This window comes from Lissotriton vulgaris, chromosome 2_1 (genome assembly GCF_964263255.1).
Source record: "Lissotriton vulgaris chromosome 2_1, aLisVul1.2, whole genome shotgun sequence".
Taxonomy (NCBI): domain Eukaryota; kingdom Metazoa; phylum Chordata; class Amphibia; order Caudata; family Salamandridae; genus Lissotriton; species Lissotriton vulgaris.
This window is the reverse complement of record NC_141687.1, coordinates 1675414960-1675436362: the sequence shown is the minus strand read 5'-3', so window position 1 is coordinate 1675436362 and position 21403 is coordinate 1675414960. Positions and strand designations below refer to the sequence as shown.

The window sequence follows — 21403 nt, the reverse complement described above, 5'->3', positions numbered from 1 at the left end:
TGCTGATAGTACTGCGTATAAAATAGTGAACTATTCTGTCTTAAAGTCATATATTAGAACACAATAGGCACAAGCCGTTTAAAAATAGTTGGTATCCCTTGAGAATATATAATCAGAATGAATTAAGAGCTTTGTGAAGTTGGCGAACCTCTGTTTAGTTCAATTATGTGCACTTCACCCCTATAAACATTATGTTTTTCAAAGGAGAACCTATTGTATCATTGTATATCGTAATGTTATATTAGGTACTGAGGCAGTATGGATTTTAGATCTTCAAAATCCATTCCCCATTCCCCACAGTTACATCCTAATATATTAACTTTAAATTTCTAAACCGAAAAAAAACACAATGCAGGAATTATTTATGATAATAGTTTTGGCAAACTGATTACAGTGATTTAGCGTGCCCATTTGTATTGGAGCTTGAATAAAATGAATTTAAACACAACAATAAGATAATGTTAGGCACAATAAATGGGGCTTCATGAATACTTATGGACTATAACTCACAACGATGGCATGGGGAAAAAATACATATAGTGATATGTTTACCGTAAAGTGAATGAAAAACAGTCAGACGAGTAATAATTAAGATGATGCTCAAATTTCTGAAGTAGAAATGAATATGCTGTTGGACAGCACTTGATGAGTTGTGTGAAAGCAAAGGCAGAACCCATAATGCAAGCAAGGAAAACACCCCCTGCTATCCACCTGGCCAGTAAAAGAAACCCGTAATTGGAGTTTAGCGGGCATCTCATAACTCCTTGTTCACAGCCACTGTACCTGATGAATCAATAGTAGACACAACATTGTAACTAATGAAGGAGAATAAAAGGTTTTAGTAGGTTCAGCAAAGATTAAACTGCTAAAATGTCTAAAAACCATAATATCGCTCTTTAAAATCAGCTATAATATTTTATCAAAAAAGCCATAATTTACAGCTATCAATTTGGTACTTACTCTATTTAGACTTAGCTAGATGTTTGGTGGCCTCTGTTTGCAGTGAAGTGCTGCTGTGGTCATTCTTCCTGGTGTTTATGTTGCTGTGAGGGTGTTTCAAACAGCCGAATACTTGTATTATCCCAAAAGTAAAATCAGTGTTCCCGTCACTGTAAATGAAGTGTGGGGATCAAGGTTTGGGTCTCCATTTTGAAGTGGCCCACTCATAATTCTCTTTTGCTTTTCAGAAAAACACTCAAAATATCGTGTCTCTCTTTCCGAAAAAAGAAAAAAAAATGCCCATCAAGCAAGAAAATCAGTGAAGTCTAGCCCACTCTGTATTGAGCTGAGCGTCCGCAGGAGGAAATTCGGTGGTCATTTAGATGAAGGGGCACAAAGCAGGGGTGTACCGCCGTAGGTGCTGGAAGGAAGAGTGCAGGGGTGTGGGGAGGGGGGTGCTGCTGCACCCCAAATATATACATGCTGGAGTTTAAAAGGTAAATGAACATTAAAAATGCCTTTACATTTTGTGTTTATCTTATCACATTTGCTGTGAATTTAAAGACAGATGTCAAATGTCAACCTATGTCTTCTGACAAATATCGGCATATTTGGAAAGTGGAATTTACTTCTATTTCTCTAACTGCAAAGTGAGAGGATTTTTTCTAAAATTACTTAAGGGACAAATTTGCTTGAGTACAAGAAGTAAAAGGAAAGACTGTAGGCTGTCATTCTTTTTTTTAAAACACGCAAGAACATACATTTCTGTGAATGAACTATACATGTTTTAAAATATATCAGCAATTTGGAAAGAACAAATGAAGAACATTTTGTTTGTTATTCTGACATAAAGTAATCAAAGATTTAAATAGGAGACAAACAAATGAAGACACTTAAACTGGTGATGTGCAAATGATAAATATTCACTGAAACCGGATTTCCACACAATACCATTTGTGCGCTATATTGTTTTAGAAGTAAAGCTGTATGTCTATGCAAATTTAGTGGCCATTTCATTGGAAAATGTTCTGTCTGTAAATGACGGAGTGCTAACACAGCAGTGCTCCAGAATGGACCACCGGCTTCATACTACACCCTTACCACTCGCCTCATGTATGGACGTGACACATTTGCTACACTTATTTTTTGTGTGACGCTTGGATTTTTCACAATCCCTATGTATTCAGTGATATGACACTGATGGCATCACCTCCTCTCTGAAAATTGTTCCAGTACCACTGTGAAACACAGGCCCCTGCAGCCTCAGTGGTACAGGTGTGGTCCATCGTTTTGCATTACGCCACTGACGCTAATGCCATCCGCTGCAGCTGCAGAGACGGCTATAACCACTGAAAACCAAGCTATTCTTCACCTCTAAATGTTTTAGGAGAACCAAGAGTTTGGCAAGGAGGGAGCTCTACCAATCAGTGGCTGAACACCCAACCTCCCAACTCAAAATGAGGCCATAAGGAATTTAAGCAAATCACATCACAGGTAATGAATTGCAGAGGTAGAGGACAATACTCTTACATGAAAGAAACAATCCAAATCAATATACTTTCCTGTTGCTTTTAATCTACTGCTTACCAGGAGTGAGAAAGTGCAAATACCATGGAAATTGATTAATCTCCAACCTTGTGAAGTAAAGCAGCCAACAGAGCTATAGTACAGGTGTCATCGACTGAAAATGACCTAACGGTCAAGAATGGCTTACAAATATGTATCAAATACTTTAGCCATTCTAAAACTTCCTACTCCGAGTTGTAAGACGTATCACACCTTACACTCGAGGAGAGGTACGTCCTATTTAATTGAAAATAAACAACAGAAGCAAACAATTACATGTGGTTGTGACTTATTCACTACAGAACACTCTAGGACAACGGTCTTCACTCTGTTGGGCGCGACCCCCAGGGGGACGTGTAGTCCTGGGAAGGGGGTCACGCATTCCCCAGTTTCACTTGTCCCTGCAATCAAAAACATTTGCATACCTTTTGGAAAAAGACAACGATCTTGGGACTGTAAACTTAGATCGTTATAAGCTGCTTGTCTACATGAAATGCAAATGTGCCAATCAGTTAATCTGCAAGTGTAAAGGGTGCTTGGAAGCCAGTTCTGGTATTAATTGATCAAACCACTCCAAGGTATTTGATGACAAAGATTTGTTTTTTTGAGTAGAAGTGCAAAGAGTTAACAACTGGGCTGGGAAGTGCTGGCTTTTAATTTGAACTGTATCAACACAGCCCTTAGTACCCCAAAAGATGTGTTGAAGGGACAGTTAAATAAAAAAATAATTGCATTATTTACTGTTAGATTTGGCGGTCTCTAGTTGGTAGAGGTAGGTACCTTTGACCAAATAGGGACCCTTGCTTCTAGTCAGGGTAAGAGGCTACACTTCTAAAATAATCGCTGCTCACCCCCTTGGTAGCTTGGCACAAGCAGACAGGCTTATCTCAGAGGCAGTGTGTAAAGCATTTGTACATACAGTAATAAAGTGACAACACTACAGATGGACAAAACACAGGTTGTATTATAAAAATACGTATTTTTATATAGACTTATCACATGATCAAACAACATAAATCCACAATACTGTGCTCAAAAATAGACTTTAACCCCTTCGGTGCGCAGGACGGCCGTCCTGCGCCACGGTGCTCGTGTGCGCAGAACGGCTCCCGGCGGTCCTGGAACATTGCACTGGAAATCCCTGCACCAGAGGGATTTCTATTTCTCCCCTGTAGCCTCAGGAGCTGGGGAATAGCTTCCCAAGCTCCAGAGGCCCCACTGTTTCAGTGAAATGACGATCAGCGTGCACGCCCCCTTATGTCATTTCACTGAAACCAAAACTGAAATGAGTATTTAGGCTCATTTCAGTTTCACTTTCTACATGCTCAGGGGGCTATCTCAGTCCCCTGAGCACGTAGAAAGATGGGAGAGGTATCATTGGAAAGTGGATCCCTGCTTGGGTATCACCCCACAAAGGTGATCTCCAAGCAAGGATCCACCACAAGACGCAAGGGAGGGGGAGCGTCCCCTTGGGCACAGGACTTTGCTCCCCCCCAAAGGTATATTGGCCTTATTCAGGTTTTCCCCCAATCTGCCCCCACATGGGTGGCAGAAAGCCCACTTGACACTAGGGATTTTTTAATTGAGATATGTAATTAGTGTGGGTGCTGCCCAAAATGGGCACGCCAATGCACCCACTCCCCCACCACCATTACTGCATTTAAGCTCCCCCTGGGGGGCATCTGCCACCCTGGGTGGGCAGAAAGCCCACTTGATGCTAAGGATTTTTTTTCCCCATATGTAATTGGGGTCGGGCTGCCCAAAGCAGGCATGCCAATGCCCCCACTCCCACCACCATTACAGCCTTATTGCCCCCCCGGCGCAAAAAGCCCACTTGACACCAGGGATTTTTTATTGACATATGTAATTAGGGTTGGGGCTGCCCAAAACGGGCATGCCAATGACCCCACCCCTGCCACCATTACAGCATTCTGCCCCCCCTGGGGGGCAGATGGGGGCAGTAGCTCCAATCCGCCCCCCCAGGGGGGCAGAAAGCCCACTTGAAGCCTGGGACTTTTTTTCCCATATGTAATTAGGGTGAGGGCTGCCCAAAATGGGCATGTCAATGCCCCCACCACCATTACAGGGGATTAGAAAGGTTGTAATTTTTGCGGGGTGGGGGCATTGGCAATCCTGTTTTGGGCTGCCCCTACCCTAATTAAAATTGCCCCCCCAAAAAAATCACTGGCATCTAGTGGGCTGTAATTGTGGTGAGGAGTGTGGGCATTGGCATGCCAGTTTTGGGCATCCCCCACCCTAATTACATATGGCAACAAAAAATATCCCTGGCATCAAGTGGGCTTTTTGTCTCCCGGGGGGCAAATTGGGGGCTACTGCCTCATCTGCCCCAGGGGGGTAGAAAGGCTGTAAATGGGCATGCCAATGCCCCCACCCCCACCAACTTTACAGCCTTTCTGACCCCCTGGGGGAAGATGGGGCAGTAGCCCCCAATCTGCTCCACCCGGGGGGGGGGGGGGGCAAAAAGCCCACTAAATGCAAGGGATGTGTCTTTGGGTAATTTGAATTAGGGTGGGGGCTGCCCAAAACAGACATGCCAATCCCCCCACCCCACCACAAAAATGACAGTTTTTCTGCCCCCCGGAGGCAGATGGGAGCTGTAGCCCCCAATCTTCCACCCCAGGGGTGCAGAAAGCCTACTAGAAACCAGGGATTTTTTTTATGTAGGGGTAGGGGCTGTCCAAAATGGGCATGACAATACCCCCACACACAGAAATTCCAGTCTTTTTGCCACCCGGGAGGGCATATGGGGGCAGTGGCCCCTGATCTGCCCCCCAGGGGCGGCAGAAAGCAGACTGGGCTCCGGAGATTACGCTGGTTTTTATTAAGCGTGAGGGTAGGGGCTGCCCAAAATGGGCATACCAATGCCCCACCCCCACAAAAAATAGCCACAGTCTTTCTGTCCCTCTTGGGGGCATATCGGGGTGAACCCCCATCCCCTGATCCCCCCCCCCCCGCCCACCCGGGCAGCAAAAAGCCTACCAGGCACCGACTTTTTTTTAGCAATGTGCCTACCTGCGGATTTTGGGCCCTAGTGCAGCTGGCACATAGGGAAACCTAGCAAACCTGTACATTTTTAAAAACTAGACACTAAGGGAAATTCAGGATGGGGTGACTTGCCTGGCTCTCATGAGGTTCTGTTACCCAGAATCTGTTGCAAACCTCAAACTTTGTAAAAGAAAACACATTTTCCTCACAATTCTGTTGCAGGAAAGTTCTGGAATCTGCGTGGATCCACAAACTTTCTTCTCCACAGCATTCCTCTAGGTTTCCCAATCAAAATGGTACCTCACTCGCGTGGGTGGCTCAAGTACTCGTGACAGGCAAGGGCCCAAAACCTAGTGAGGCGACATCAAAATTACCTATCACAAACCAACCTGGTTTTGCAAGGGCTGTCACCTGGGTTTTTGGCCCGTGCTCGGCGGCGAGCTAAGGAAACCTACCAAACCCACACATTTCTGAAAACTAGACTGCGGGGGGATTCCAGGAAGGTATGGATTGCGTGGATCCTCCAACTTTCTCTTACCCAGGATCCCCTGCAAACCACAAATTAAGCTGAAGAAAATCACTTTTTCCAAACATTTTTGTGTGGGAAAGTTATGGCATCACGGGCTGACACAAATTTCCTACTGCCCAGCATTCCCCCAGGTCTCCTGATAAAAATGTGGCCTTGTGTGTGTGAGAGGCCCAACTACCCGCGACAGGCAAGGGCCCAAAACGTATTGAGGCGACATCAAAATTGCCTATCACAAAACAGCCTAGTTTTGCAAGGGGTGTCACCTGGGTTTTCGGCCCCGTGCTCGGTGGCCAGCTAGAGAAACCTACCAAACCCACACATTTCTGAAAACTAGACACCCCGGGGATTCCATGGAGGTATGGCTTTTGTTCATCCCCACAATTTTATTACTCAGAATACCCTGCAAACCTCAAATTTTGCTGAAAAAATCACTTTAAAAAAAAGAAATTGTGTGGGAAAGTTGTGACATCACCGGGCTGACACAAATTTCCTGCCACCAAGTGTTCCAACAAGTTTCCCGATACAAATGGTGCCTCACTCGTGTGGGAGGCCCAACTACCTGCGACAGGGAAGGGCCAAAAATGTATTGAGGCGACATCAAAGTTGCCTATCATAAAACAACCTGGTTCTGCAAGGGGGGTCACCTGGGTTTTTGGCCCCCTGCTTGGCGGCCAGCTAAGGAAACCTACAAACCCAAACATTTCTGGAAACTAGACACTCAGGGAATTATAGGGCGGTATGGCTTGCATGGACCCCCAAATTTTCTTACCCAGAATCCCCTGCAAACTTTAAATGTAGCTAAAAAAATCACCATTTCCACACATGTTTCTGTGGGAAAGTTGTGGCATCACCGAGCTGACACAAATGTCCTACTACCCAGTGTTCCCCCAGGACTGCCGATAGAAATGGTGCCTCACTCGTGTGGGAGACCCATGTACCCGCGACAGGCAAGGGCCCAAAACGTATTGAGGCAACATCATAAATGCTATCACAAAATGTTGCGGACACTTGGGCCTCCCACACGAGTGAGGCACCATTTTTATCGGGAGACCTGGGGGAACACTGAGTGGTAGGAAATTTGTGTTAGCCCAGTGTTGCCACAACTTTCCCACATAAAATGTGTGGAAAAAGTAATTCTTTTAACTAAATTTGAGGTTTGCAGGGGATTCTGGGTACGAAAATATTGGGGGATCCTCACAAGACATACATCCCTGGAATCCCCCGGGAGTCTAGTTTTCAGAAATGTGTGGGTTTGGTAGGTATCCCTAGATGGCTGCCGAGCACGGGGCAAAAAAACAGGTGACCAACTTGCAAAACCAGTTTGTTTTGTGATAGGCAACTTTGAGCCCTTGCCTGTCGCAGGTACTTGGGCCTCCCACATGAGTGAGGCACCATTTTTATTAGGAGACCTGGGCGAAGGCTGTGTGGTAGGAAATTTGTGTCAGCCCGCTGATGCCACAAATTTACCACACAAAAATGTGTGGAAAAAGTGATTTTTAGCAGTCTTTAACAGTCCTCGGTGACTTCAATTTTCACTTAGATAAAACAGAGGACAGGGATACTGCATCCCTTATAACGGATATGACAACCTTCGGTCTCCCATTACTGGTCAACTCTTCTACGCATGACGGAGGGCATATACTGGACGGCATTTTTTCCAACTTAGATGAAATACATATATCCCAAATCCTTCCCCTTACCTGGTCGGACCACCACGCTATTTTGGCTTCACTGACTGTTCACGATTCTGGTTCCCCCATATTATCTTCTAACCACCGTCAACCGTTTCTTGCTGGGAATGACATCGACAGTTCCAGTTTGAAAATGCTCCTGACCAATTCCAATCCCTCTTTTTCCGCTGACCCTAATATCGCCACAACACAATTTCATGACTGGTTGAGCTCTGCCGCCACCTCACTGGCCCCCATCAAACAGCTGACCCGTAACAGACTTGCCCCCTCGGCCCCCTGGTTAACGGAGGAGTTAAGAACTCAGAAACAGCTTTGCAGGAATAAGGAGAGGCACTGGCGGAAGGCTTATACTGAAGATACCAAAATTCGCTACAAGGAGACGTTGGCTAAATATAAAATTATGATTAGTGAGGCCAAGAAAAAGTTTTTTAGCGAAAGGATCGAATCAGCCAAAAATTCTACCAAGGAACTTTACGACACCACCAAGCAGTAAGCTGGCTACTCCTTCAATCTGACCCCACCCCCCTCCCAATCCCTTTGTGACGCCTTGGCCAACTTCTTTTTCAGTAAGGTCAACAACATTTTTCTGGCTTTTTCAAACAATACCAATTCCCCCTCTATACTCACCACCTCATCTCGCATCGGTCCCATCTTCACCCAGTTCACAGACATCTCTAACACCCAGACGGCGGATATTATTTCCACGATTAGATCAGGCTCTGCACTCGACCCTTGTCCTTTTAAAATACTTCCTCCTATTATTGATGTTCTTCTTCCTGCTATCACCTTAATATGCAATTCCATGTTTAGAACAGGTATCTATCCAGCCGCCCTCAAAAAAACTCTCCTCAAACCTTTACTAAAGAAGCCACATCTTGACAAGGACGAATTGAAAAACTACCGCCCAATTTCAAGCCTTCCATTCCTGGCAAAAATTGCCGAAAAAGCAATGAACCAACAACTGTCTGCTTTTATAGAGGAACATCATCTACTCGATGAGACCCAATTTGGCTTCCGCCGACATCACGGTACGGAGACGGCTCTAATTAAAGCCGCGGACGACATCAGATCCATCCGAGATGTTGGTGGAACAGCAGTATTAATACTGCTAGATTTGTCGGCTGCCTTCGACACGGTCGATCATTCGATTCTGATCGACCGTGTCGAAAACATGGGTTTCCAACATACAGCCAAGAAACTGCTAGCATCTTTTCTGGCTGACAGGACTCAGGCTGTTACACCGGGCTCCTTTCAATCATCCAATCTGTCGCTGCCATGTGGGGTACCTCAAGGCTCATCCCTAAGTCCGACACTTTTTAACATTTATGTGTCGGACCTAGCTAACATCATTCGAGCACATGGGATGAGCCTTACCTCCTATTCGGACGACACGCAGTTGGTCCTGGCCATCAAAAATAATGGCCACAAAATAGCCGAAGACTTCAAAGAGGGCATATTGGCAATTGGGGACTGGATGGCCTCCAATTGCCTAAAACTTAATTCCGATAAGACAGAAGTTGTCATCTTTGGACAACTGACCCCAGAATGGTCCTCTGTCTGGTGGCCCACGTCCCTCGAACCCCCCCCTAAACCTGTCAGTAAAGTGAGGAACTTGGGAGTGATCTTCGATGACCGCCTCAATTTTCTCCCACATGCCAATCAAATTACTTCCTCCGCCTTTCATAAACTAAGACTTATAAAGAAAATCCTTCCATTTCTCCCAGAAACGGCCGGTAAAACCTTGGTGACTTCTCTGGTGTTGTCCACTCTGGACTATTGTAACGCTTTGCTTACAAATGCACAAGTAAGGGTCATTAATAAAATGCAAGTTATCCAGAATTCAGCAGCCAGGCTCCTGGGCAGAATTCCTAAACATCAATCCGTTACAGAAACTATTAGTTACCTACACTGGCTACCCATCAGAAACAGGATTAAGTTCAAAACCCTCTGTATTGTGTATAAGGCTCTGCACAATCAAGGACCTGCATTCCTTACACTAAATCTGATTCCTTACTGTCCCCCTAGATCGTTATGCTCTTCTACTCTAAATAACCTAATGGTTCCCTGTACCAAATCGGTTTCTTGGGGGGATAGAAGATTCCTGGTATCAGCCCCAAAACAATGGAACACTTTGCCCCACTCAATAAAAACAAGCCCCTCACTCTGGTCATTCCGCAAACAGTTAAAAACCTGGCTGTTTAACCAGTAAATTCAGACCCTCTCCTCTTTGGAGTAAATACCTGCAGATATTCCAGCGCCGAGACGCCCGCGGGCCTTTGTTCGCGCTTTATAAATATCATTAATAAATAAATAATAAATAATAAATAAATAAATACATTTTTATCAACTAAATTTGAGGTTTGCAGGGGATTCTGGTAAGAAAACATTGGGGGCATACATGCAAGCCATACCTCCCTGGAATCCCCTGTGTGTCTAGTTTTCAGAAATGAATGGGTTTGGTAGGTTTCCATGGATGGCCGCCGAGCACGGGGCCAAAAGCCCAGGTGACCCCCCCTTGCAAAACTACGTTATTTTGTGATAGGCAATTTTGATGTTGCATCAACATGTTTTGGGCCCTTGCCTGTTGCGGGTACTTGTGCCTCCCTCACGACTGAAGCCCCATTTTTATCAGGAGACCTGGGGGGAATAATGGATGGTACGAAATTTGTGTCAACCTGGTGATGTCACAACTTTCACACACATAAATGTGTGGAAAAAGTGATTTTTTTCTGCTAAAATGAGGTTTGCAGTGGCTTCTGAGTAGGACAAAGTTGGGAGATCCACACAAGCTATACGCCCCTGTTATCCTCGGGATGTCTAGTTTTCAAAAATGTGTGGGTTTGGTAGGTGACTTTAGCTGGCCGCCGAGCACGGCCCCAAAAACCCAGGTGACCCCCCCTTGCAAAACCAGGCGTTTTCTTGATAGGCAATTTTGATGTTGCCTTGATATAATTTGGGCCCTTGCCTGTCGCGGGTACTTGGGCCTCCCGCACAAGTGAGGCACCATTTTTATCGGAAGACCTGGGAGAACACTGGGTGGTAGGATATTTGTGTCATCCCAGTGATGTCACAACATTCCCTCACAAAAATTTGTGGAAAAAGTGATTTTTTTCAGCTAAATTGAGATTTGCAGGGGATTTTGGGTTAGAAAGAGTTGGGGGATCCATGCAAGCCATACCTCCCTAGAATTCCCTAGGTCTCTAGTTTTCAGAAATGTGTAGGTTTGGTAGGTTTCCCTAGCTGACAACCAAGCACAGGACCTAAAACCCAGATGACCCCCCTTGCAAAACCAGGTCGTTTTGTGATAGGCAATTTTGATGTCGCCTCATTACGTTTTGGGCCCTTGCCTGTCGCGGGAACTTGGGCCCCCCTCACGAGGGAGGCACCATTTTTATTGGGAGAGCTGGGGAAATGCTGGGTGGTAGGAAATGTGTGGCAGCCTGGTAATGTCACAGCTTTCATACACAAAAATTTGTGGGAAAAGTGATTTTTAAAATTTGAGGTTTGCAGGGGATTCTGGGTATGAACACATTAGGGGATCCACGTAAGCCATACCTCGCTGTAATCCCTCCGGAGTCTAGTTTTTAGAAATGTTTGGGTTTGGTAGGTTTCCCTTGCTGACCGCCAAGCACGGGGCAAAAAATAGGCAATTTTGATGATGCCTCAATACGTTTTCGGCCCTTGCCTGTCGTGGGTACTTGGGCCTCCCGCACGAGTGAGGCACCATTTTTATCAGGAGGCCTGGGGGAAAGCTGGATGGTAGGAAGTTTGTGTCAGCCCGGTGATGCCACAACTTTCCCACACAAAATTGTGTGGAAATTGTCATTGTTTCAGCTAAATTTGAGATTTGCAGGGGATTCTGGGTAAGAAGATCCACACAAGCCATACCTGCTTGGAATCCGCCGATTGCCTATCTTTTAAAAATGTATAGGTTTGCTAGGTTTCCCTAGATGCCGGAAGAGCTAGGGTTCAAAATCTACAGGTAGGCACTATGCCAAAAAAGGGTCAGTTTTCACTGTGAAAATGTGGTGTGTCCATGTTGCGTTTTGGGCCCTTTCCTGTCGCCGGCACTAGGCCTACCCACACAAGTGAGGTACCATTTTTCTCGGAAGACTTTGGGGAATGTGGGGTGTGTGTAATTTTGTGGATCCACCCAGATTCCAGACTTTTGCACCACAGAAATGTGAGAACAAAAGTTGGGGGACAAATTTTAAGGTTTGCAAGGGATTCTGGGTAACATAACCTGGTGGGAGCCAGTCAAGTCACCCAATCCTGGATTTTCCTGGGTGTCTAGTTTTAAAAAATGTATAGTTTTGCTAGGTTTCCCTAGGTGCCGGCAGAGCTAGGGTTAAAAATCTACAGCAAGGCACTTTGCAAAAAAGGGTCCGTTTTCACTGTGAAAATGTGGTGTGTCCACATTACGTTTTGAGCTGTTTCCTGTTGTGGGCACTAGGCCTACCCACAAAAGGAGGTACTGCTTTTCTCAGAAGACTTTGGGGAATGCGGGGTAGGTGGAATTTTGTGGATCCACGCAAATTCCAGAAGTTTCCACCACAGAAATGTGAGGAAAACGTGTTGTTTTTACACATTTTGAAGTTTACAAGGGATTCTAGGTAACAGAATCTGGTGGGAGCCACACAAGTCACTCCATCCTGGATTCCCCAGGGTGTCTAGTATTCAAAAATGTATACGTTTGCTAGGTTTCCCCTAGGTGCCGACAGATCTAGGGTTCAAAATCTACAGCTAGGCACTTTGCAAAAAAAGGCTCAGTTTTCACTGTAAAAATAAAGTGTGTCCACATTGCGTTTTGGACCGTTTCCTGACGCAGGCACTAGGCCTACCCGCATGGGTGAGGTACCATTTTTATTGGGAGACATAGGGGAACACAGAATTGTAGCGCAACTGTTATTACCTATTGGCTTTTGATGCATTTCTGCCTTCCAAATTAAAGACAATGTGTAAAAAAGAAGTCATTTTGAAAAATTACCTATAAGTCTCCTGCTAGTATGGGTACTCACAATTTCCGAAATGTGCAAATATCTACTGTTTTTAAACTGTATATTTTGTTCCAATTTCAAAAATACATTGGTGTCTTTCATACCGATTTTTCTATGTATATATTTTCCCAAATAATTGCTATATACTCGGAACAAAATGAAAAAACATTGCAAGAAGCTGCTCAGTTATTTGCTCTTGGTTCATTGGGTTCTTGGTGAAACTACAAGTCCTCTATATCCCCACAACCAGAAAGGTCTAACAGATGTAACGGTATATTGCTTTTAAAGAGTTGTCACAATTAGAAGAAGTGACAGGTGAAAACGTTGCCACAAAAAGCTGTTTTTTTCAACGAATTTTCAATTTTTCCTATATTTAATTGTTAGTTTCTTGAAGGATCTACACAAATGACCCCTTGCTGAATTTAGAATGTTGTCTACTTTTCTAAAATGTATAGCTTTCCAGGATCCATTATTGCTTTCATACCCATTTCTACCCTTAACTGGAAAGAGGTTGAAAGCACAAAAATAGCAAAAATAGGCTATGTCCCAGAAAATGCAAAAACTGTGTAAAAAATGTATGTTTTCTGACAGAAGACTGCTTGTCCCTAGAAGCTGGGAAGGTGGTGATTTCAGCACCACAACTCTTTTTTTGATACCATTTGCAGTGAAGAAACCAGATGCTTTCATCTGTAGCCATTTTGTCCCATTTTCCCGCCCAAAAAACAAAATGCTGCTGTATTTTGGATATTTTCTGGGTCCTCTCCAGGGAAATCCACAAACCCTGGGTACCTTTAGAATTCCGATGATGCTGGAAAAAAAGGAGGCAAATTTGGCTTGTATACCTTATGTGGTCAAAAAGTTACAGGAGCCTAAGCACAAACTACCTCAAATAGCCAAAAAAAGGCTTAGCACGGGGGAAGGACCTAGCAGCAAAGGGGCTAAAATTGTAGGAAATAGATCAGTTCTCTTAAGATTGTTAATGTGACACTTTACTCTCAATGTACCTTGGACGCGTAACGCAGAACAAATAAAAGGGTCGCAGGGAAGTTGATGCGTCGGTTCCTTACAATCAGGGGATTGCATGCGTTGGTTCCTTACTGCTGCGCAGGGGAGTTGATGCTCACTTCCTTACTTTGTGGGTAGGTGATATGTCGGTTTCTTACTGCTCTCCGGTACAATGTGACATAAAGGCGCCTGGATGGGATACTTCTCTCCAGTGCGATGCAACAAAATAGTGTCTTGGTTACGATGCGACAACGTTGATGAGATGTGTGCACGCCCGACAGCCGTGTGGCGGCTCGATGAACTTATGAGCCCGGTACAAGCCCTGCGACACGCTTCTCCGGTGATGCGACGCACCCTCTGCGGTGGTGGCACGCTTCTCTGGTGTTGCAACGAGCTTCGGTGGTGCGATGGCAAAAGCGGTGGCACGCTTCTTTGGCAAAGCAACGGCAATTGCTGCGGCGACGACACGCTTCTCGTTGTTGACTCATGCTTCCAGCTCCCAGCGGCACGCAGTCTCTCTGAAGGCCCAGCACAACAGCAGGCAGTTCAATTCCCAGCAAGGGAATTCAGGGAGGAGCTGGTTGGTGAAGTCTTGTATCCATGAGACTTCAGGCAGGAGGCAAGCTCAAGTTCAGGCCCTTGGAGATTCTTCTTCAAGTTGATGAAAAACACAATCAGTCCTCCTTTCCTTTCTTTGGCAATGAAGTAACCACTGCAGGCCAACCCCCAAACACACAGCACAGGGGTAGTCTCCTCCTTCAGGCTGGTTCTTCTCCTTAGCAAAGGTTTGCCAAAGTTCCCAGAAGTGATCGAAAGTTCTGGGAACTGGGTCCCCCCTTTTATACACCAAAATCTTTTGTCTCTGAAGGCAAAGAGTGTCTGTACCTAGTCCAAACCAGTTTGTGCAGTCCTGGAGCACTTTGTTCACAGGACTCCTTCTTTCCTTTGACAGTGTGGGCCAGGGTCATCAGACACACCACAAGAGGTGGAGCCAGCATTGTGCAAGGCAGGCACAGCCCTATTCAGGGCCAGGTGCTACTCCACCCACCACTCTACATACAGATAGGTATATTCATGCCTTTGGGTTGACTCACCCTGTCTCCGTGAGCCCCCAGCCCCTGTCACTCACAAACCAGACATGGAATACACAACCTAACAGAGTCAGGCTTGGATAGTTAGGCAAGAAAATACCTACTTTCTAAAAGTAGTATTATCAAACACAGAATGTTAAAACCAACTTCACTAAAATATGTATTTTAACATTCTGAGTTCCGGCATACGAAATTAGTTTTTCTAGCATGTTCCCTGAGTCAGTTAGGATTATAAGGTGTTATAATCAAACTGCCCATTTTGGCCTGTGGGAGCAGGTAGCCTTGCAATAGTGAAAAATGAAAATGGCTGTAATTCACTATCAGGACATGCCACACACATCAGGGCATGTCCTACCTTTTACCTACAATGCACCCTGCCCTTGGGCCTACCTTAGGCGTGGCTAACATGTAGAAAAGGGAAGGTTTGGAGACTGGCAAGTGGGTGCACTTGCCAAGTAAGCAGGGCAGTACCAGACTGCACACAGGCTCTGCAATGGCCGACCTGAGACACACTTTACAAGCTGCTCTGGTGGGTGGCACAATAAGTGCTGCAATCCCACCAGAAGCATTTGATTTACAAGCCATGGGCACTCGCAGTGCACTAGGATCTGACAAGTAATCCAAAGAGCCATTCATGGAGTCACTAATCCATAAATCAATTTACAATAGAGACCATATGCACTTTAGCACTGATCAGCAGTGGTAAAGTGCCCACAGTCATAAAACCACCAACAACTGGTCAGATAAAATACAGGTGGCAGGCAAAAAGTTCAGGGATGGAGGAGGAGCCAAGATGGCGACCGGAGCAGACGCGTAGGCTCCCGGCTCCGCCAGCCCTTGAGCCCCGCATTGCTATCCTGCCTAGCATCCTGATGTATTTTAGCGGTGGTCTGACCGTGAAGTTGTGCTGACTTTGCCCGTGTTCCTCCGGGATCTCTGCTCGTCCGGAGCTCGGAGATAACTTCGAAACCGTCCTGCTGTTTAGACCCCTGCGTGAACCTCCGCTCGCCGCCGGACCTCGATGGAGCGGTGGCGGCCGGGCTGCCTGCGTGTTACCTGGAGCCTGGGGAGTGTTGCCTTCTGTACGGGACACCGACCGCATTACACTGCCTGCCGTGGATTGCCGCGCACCGAGATTGCAGCGCGCTTGTAGGAAAGGACGCACTGTACGAGCGGCTCCTTTGTTCGAGGCTGGGGGCGTGCTGTTTAGACCCCATTGCTGTGCCCTGAAATCGGCGGATTGCTCCTTTGCCCTGACTATTCATCTGAACGGAGGCGGCTCCTTGCTGAGGACGCTCGATTGCAGCTGGCCTTGGCAGCATCAGAGGCTAGGACTGTTGCTCACCCATGCCGCACCCGCCCCTGCTTTTACATTGGACTATCGGCAGAATGGATGTGTCTGCTGAATCGCAGCACGGGGAAGATCGCCCACCCTCGCCCTGGGACTGCAGTACCCCATCCGGGCTGGGGGCCGGATTGCATGTACCCTCTCGTGATCTTGAGACAGGGGGACCGCAGCCTGCATTGTCCTGTGGGGCTATCCTGGCTGCCCTTTGTGATCTGCGATCGGCTTTGAGACATGGCTCCCGTATGCTAGGGGAGAAGCTCAATGAAACTGCTTTCGATCTGGGGCGGGAGCGGAGGGTCTGTTCCCAGCAACACCTGCATTATCCTTTGTTGGTGCTTGAAAGGGCTACAGTGTTTCCAAGTGCTCCCAGCGATGGGGAGACCGGTGTTGACTGTATTGGCGCCTGCGGACGGTCGTCCGCCAGCTCTACCTGTGATACTTTGTTTCCCCCTCCGGGGACTGGCTCTTTGATTCCGCTACCATTGCTACTGACAAGAATGCCGGCTAAGCGACTTCTGGCCCCCCCGAAGGCTCCTTCACTATGGCCTCCGTTCTTTTCACTGTGGAGTTTATACCATCAGGATACCCCGGAGGCTCTTTTTATTGAGGTCAATGTTTTTTGGGGGGATTGGCAGCGTCCATTTTGTGTTCACGAGTCTCCCCCTTCCTCTTTGCGTCCATTTTGTCTTTTTGTTTCAGAGGGGGTTGGCTTTCCTCGAGGGGTGTGTTCAGGGGGGCATCCGAGATCGGGCCAGGGCTAGACGGTTTCCTCCGTTGTACTGACTCACTGACTGGCGGGGATTAGGTTGGGACTGCTACATATATCAACTGTATGAATCGGAGGCACAATAAGAGATGACTCTCCCCATCTGTAATTGTATTTGCTACCTGCTACTGTGCTGGTGATACTTGGGGTGGAGGATGTATTTGTGGCTGGGTTGACCGGGAGCATATAGAACTGGCCCTCCTCTCGGTTGATTCGTGATTCTTCTTTTTCTTTTCCTCCTTTCTTTCTAGCTGTATTTCGGGTACTCTTTTTTGGGCGACAGGCACACTGCAAGGGGTGGGTAGGCCGTAGCCTCTGCATGCGTGTAGGGTGGGGGGATGGGGGGGGGGGGGCTTTCGTTGGTCTTTGGTTCTATGGGCCTTATTTTTTCTTCTTCTCCTATGTTCTTGCTTTTACTTTTCTTTTTCTTTGGATCGGTGGGGTGGATAGGTGGAGGGAGGGATGACGATCGGCATGTGGAATGATTAATGGTTGCTCGTCCTTCTGAATTGCTTTGTGCCGCTATATTGCCTATGTTTTTGCCTGCTTATTTACTGCTGATGGTGTTGCCCGCTCCCGTTCCTTGATGGTTATTTGGTCCCTGATCCTTCTTAGTTACTATTCTTTATAGCATATTATTGAGAAAAAATTCTTTAAAATTAACCTTCATACCTCCTGTTTCCCGGCAGTCCCCCTAGGTTCAGTGTAACTTGGACTGTTTGCTACCTTGTAATGTGATATTGCCGGGATTCGTCTATTTGCAACTTTGCTTCAAATGTTTTCGAGGCCGGCCGGATGGTTGTGGGCCCGTATTTGTTTTGCCTTTTTGAACAATAAAGGTTTTCAAAAAATAAAAAAAATAAAATAAAAAGTTCAGGGATGACCCTTCAAAAAGGGCCAAGTCCAACACAAACGCTCTAGTATTACTAAAATCTACATTTTGGAAGCACTGTTTTATCGTAAAACTATTTGCACATTTCCAGCATTCTATCTTACACTGTGTGTAATGCAGGTATAAAATAATAACTTACATATTCACAGTGCTTCCCGGCACAGGCTGTGCGCCGATAGCACTAAAAATACAGAAGTCACCATTTTCCACTGCACCATTCAAATTTAATTCAGTGGCTCTATGGTTACACACAGACCTCTGCAGTGCATTAATTAATAGAGGTTTCATAGTGTGCTACAATGCATTTCCCACTAAGTAACACTTTTTTACATTTATTTTTGAATTACGCTACCCATTATTTTATATGTAGATATCTAATGGTGAAAAAGCTAAATAACATACAGAATATTTTGGTGTTTATTTATGAGACGCTTACAACTCCAAAGCTTCACTTTTATTGATGCTCCAGTAGCGCACGCGACTCAACCACAACTATGAGCAGTGCAAAGTCACCCAGCATGGCTTTCCATGTCCTCATAGTTCTAAAGTAACAAATAGAAGTGCATGTCACTGCGTTCCCTTACTCTGTGTCAAGGAGATTCTCATGCAACACCGATGGATTTTGATGCTGCCCCATATTAACAAAATCACGTAAAACTGGGGCAGCTCTAAAAACGGACGCCTCCCCAGTGGAGGCAAAATGAGGAGAAATGTTTTCATTTCTCCTATTTTCTTCTTTCCATGCGTGCTGCATTCTGCAGCTCACATAGAAAGAGAAAAACGCCTCTTGGGATTGTTTTTGTGAAGGGAGGTGTCCCTTCCTGTACAAAAAACAATCTTGCCTATGTTGGTGCTAGGCAGCAAGTTGTGCGACAAAGCAAGGGAATAGGACAGGAATGCACCCTTTCATAAATACGGGCATTCTTGCCCTTTCACATAGTCATAGGGCAGTGCCACAAGACGAGTTTCAGCACTGACCTATGCCAATTTCTCATAAATGAGGCCCTTTGTTTTTAGCTATACATTTGAGTATATCCCCAGGCTCACTCACCTTTGGTTTTCTAAACACTGTTTAATATTATTTCCCCAAAGTAAAAATGATTTGCTGTGGGAATTGGGGTTGTTTATGGTTGTCAATTGTTGTCAATGATGAGGAGTACCAGGTTCTAGAAATTTTTGTCAGAAGGGCATCCTTACACCTAAAAATGTATGACAAGAGGGTCTTGGCATCAAAAAGTTTGAAGACCTCTGCTCTAGGATATTGTGCCTAAACATTGACAGCTAATGGGTGAACTGTTTTCTGTTGTGTATAAGCCATTGTCATTGTTTCAGGATAGCCTAATTCAGTTTAATCATCCGAGAATGGGTTTACCCTGCAGACTTAATAAATGGGAGGCGTATTACCAGAGGCATGCATAGCTACCTTTGGAGTAACATGCCCAGGGGCTGTGGGGCCCAGAGACCTGATAATTACCATGTTTCACTCTCCCCACAACAATCATAGGGGGGGCGTTTTCCTTACTTGCACCAGGTATCATGGCATATTTTTTAAGCTAAGCACATTAAATCAAGCGGTGCATGCTCCTGGTCTACAATGTGGGAACAGCCCAATTATAGTTGGAGTAGTGCGCCTCCATATGAAAACAAAATATGCGCTCCCCATTGAAAACACAGCTGTAAAAGACAGAGATGCTTTCAGATTAGCTGTGCACCACTTTGCACACGATTATTTTTCCTTCCAAACACCTCAATGCCTGTAAACCTGAGTCAATAAAACAGCATTTATGCACGGGCAAAGGTGGTCCCTGTTTTGCAAGAGGCACACACCCATGCAACTGAGAGAACGCTCCTGTGACACTGTTTGATGATAAGTGTAAGCCTGAGAAATCGTTCTTACAAAGCGGCTGTGCATGTGTCTTTGGCCCTCTTATAAAACAAAAGTGCCCAATGGGGCAAAAAATGGGTGCAGCTTTGTTGTGGTTATATTTAGTTTTATATTGTGTGAACTAGACAAAAAAGTATCAGAGAGCTTTACATGAGCACCAGTTGCATTACAGATGAACGCATTCATTTGTGTTAGGTACAGGGCAATTATGTGATTTGCCCAGAATCACAGGATGTTGAGCGTCCCTGCCCAGGTTCAAACCTGGTTCCCCAGCTTCAAGGTAGACCGCCTTTGCTGTTAGGCCACATCCTCTGAGCCCCTACTTACACTCAGAGCAGTACTAACGCAGTGAACAAAGCCTCTGTTTTCATTTACTTTTTGTCCTGAACCCACCTAACTCAAGAATCACTTATGGTTCATTTACCAGGTTGTAAGAACCCGCACAGCACCGACAGCAAAAGCAGTGACATCATGTTTCAGCGTTCTCCCTCCCCGGGGTCCCTGCAGTCAGAACAAGGTGCATGCGTGGGCAGCTTCGAGAAGGATCCCTGCAAAGACAGAAAGAAAAAAGAAGTCATCTTTGGTGTTTACAGTAAAACTCACAATCTTGATTAACAATGTTCTGGCAATATTACATTCCATTTATACAATTAGGGCACTGGGTCCTTTCCAGGAGCATGATGGAAGCATGAAGTGCTGGGTCTCTCGCAGTGTCTAGTGTGAGCTGGGCTCGGGAATCCACATATTGAGTGTGGCCTTCTGCCAGAGAGGAAAGAAGCTGCACTCAGATACCCAACCGGGAAATATTGGCCCTTTTCATAACACAACAGAAGCTGCAGCCACACCATGAAGATACCATGAGCCCTTCCTTTTCGTACTAAGGTATCTAGGGGTTGAGTGCCACCTACCATTTGCAGAACAGAAGCTGCACTCGTGGATTCACACACACACACAGTAGTCACATTATCCTAATCAAAAATAGAAGATGCGCTCCGGGATCCGAGATAATGGGTGAGGGCCCTTTCCCAGGTCACAACAGAAACTGCACTCGGAGATCCCGGATAATTAGTGGCTGGCCCTCGAACAGGCCACAAAAGGATCAGCACTCAGGGATGCAGATGATAAAGCCCTCGTGACAAGTAGTCTATTAATTCTAATGAGGCTGGAAACTGCATTTATCGCCATTATTAGAATTATTAGATCCTCAGTGCTTGCACGGATCTGTTTACTTTCACATGTAGACTTCTGTTTATGAAAGCAGGTGAAATCTCAGACAGAAAATTCAGAAGGGAAGGCGGATTTAGGGGGGAACCGAACCCGAAATTACCAGTTCCCGGTGTAATTCCTGATTTCAAAGAGGACCCTAAGCATCCCTCTTGCATTTTCCCAGATTTTCCCCACTACTGGGGTTACCAATCTCCTCGATATCGATTACTCCAAGAGTGGGAAAATGTGGGCTATGTTCTGGGCCAATCATTCTGAGGGCCCAAGTGTTGGTTAGTCTTATCAACGTGAGCAATAGAAGATGCTCTCTGGGGTGCCTGTTGCTTAGTACTGCCTCCCTCCCAGGTCACAACAGAAGCAGCACTCAGTAGCCTCGGGTATTTATTGGCTCTTGGCCCACTCAAGTTCACAGAACATCCCGACACCAACAGAGAGTTTATATTAAACTGTTTCAGGTGCAAATA

General features: G+C 45.8%; 1 protein-coding gene across 1 annotated transcript in view; it reads right to left on the bottom strand.

Moving 5' to 3' along the window:
• The window catches only part of LOC147733072 (uromodulin-like), a 236180-nt gene that overhangs the window by 137953 nt on the left and 76824 nt on the right, over nt 1-21403 (bottom strand). Inside the window, exon 2 of the mRNA XM_086958915.1 lies at nt 20140-20263. Within this exon, the coding sequence (XP_086815041.1) occupies nt 20140-20188 (49 nt within the window). The 5' untranslated portion in view covers nt 20189-20263. The remainder of the gene's footprint in view (nt 1-20139; nt 20264-21403) is intronic.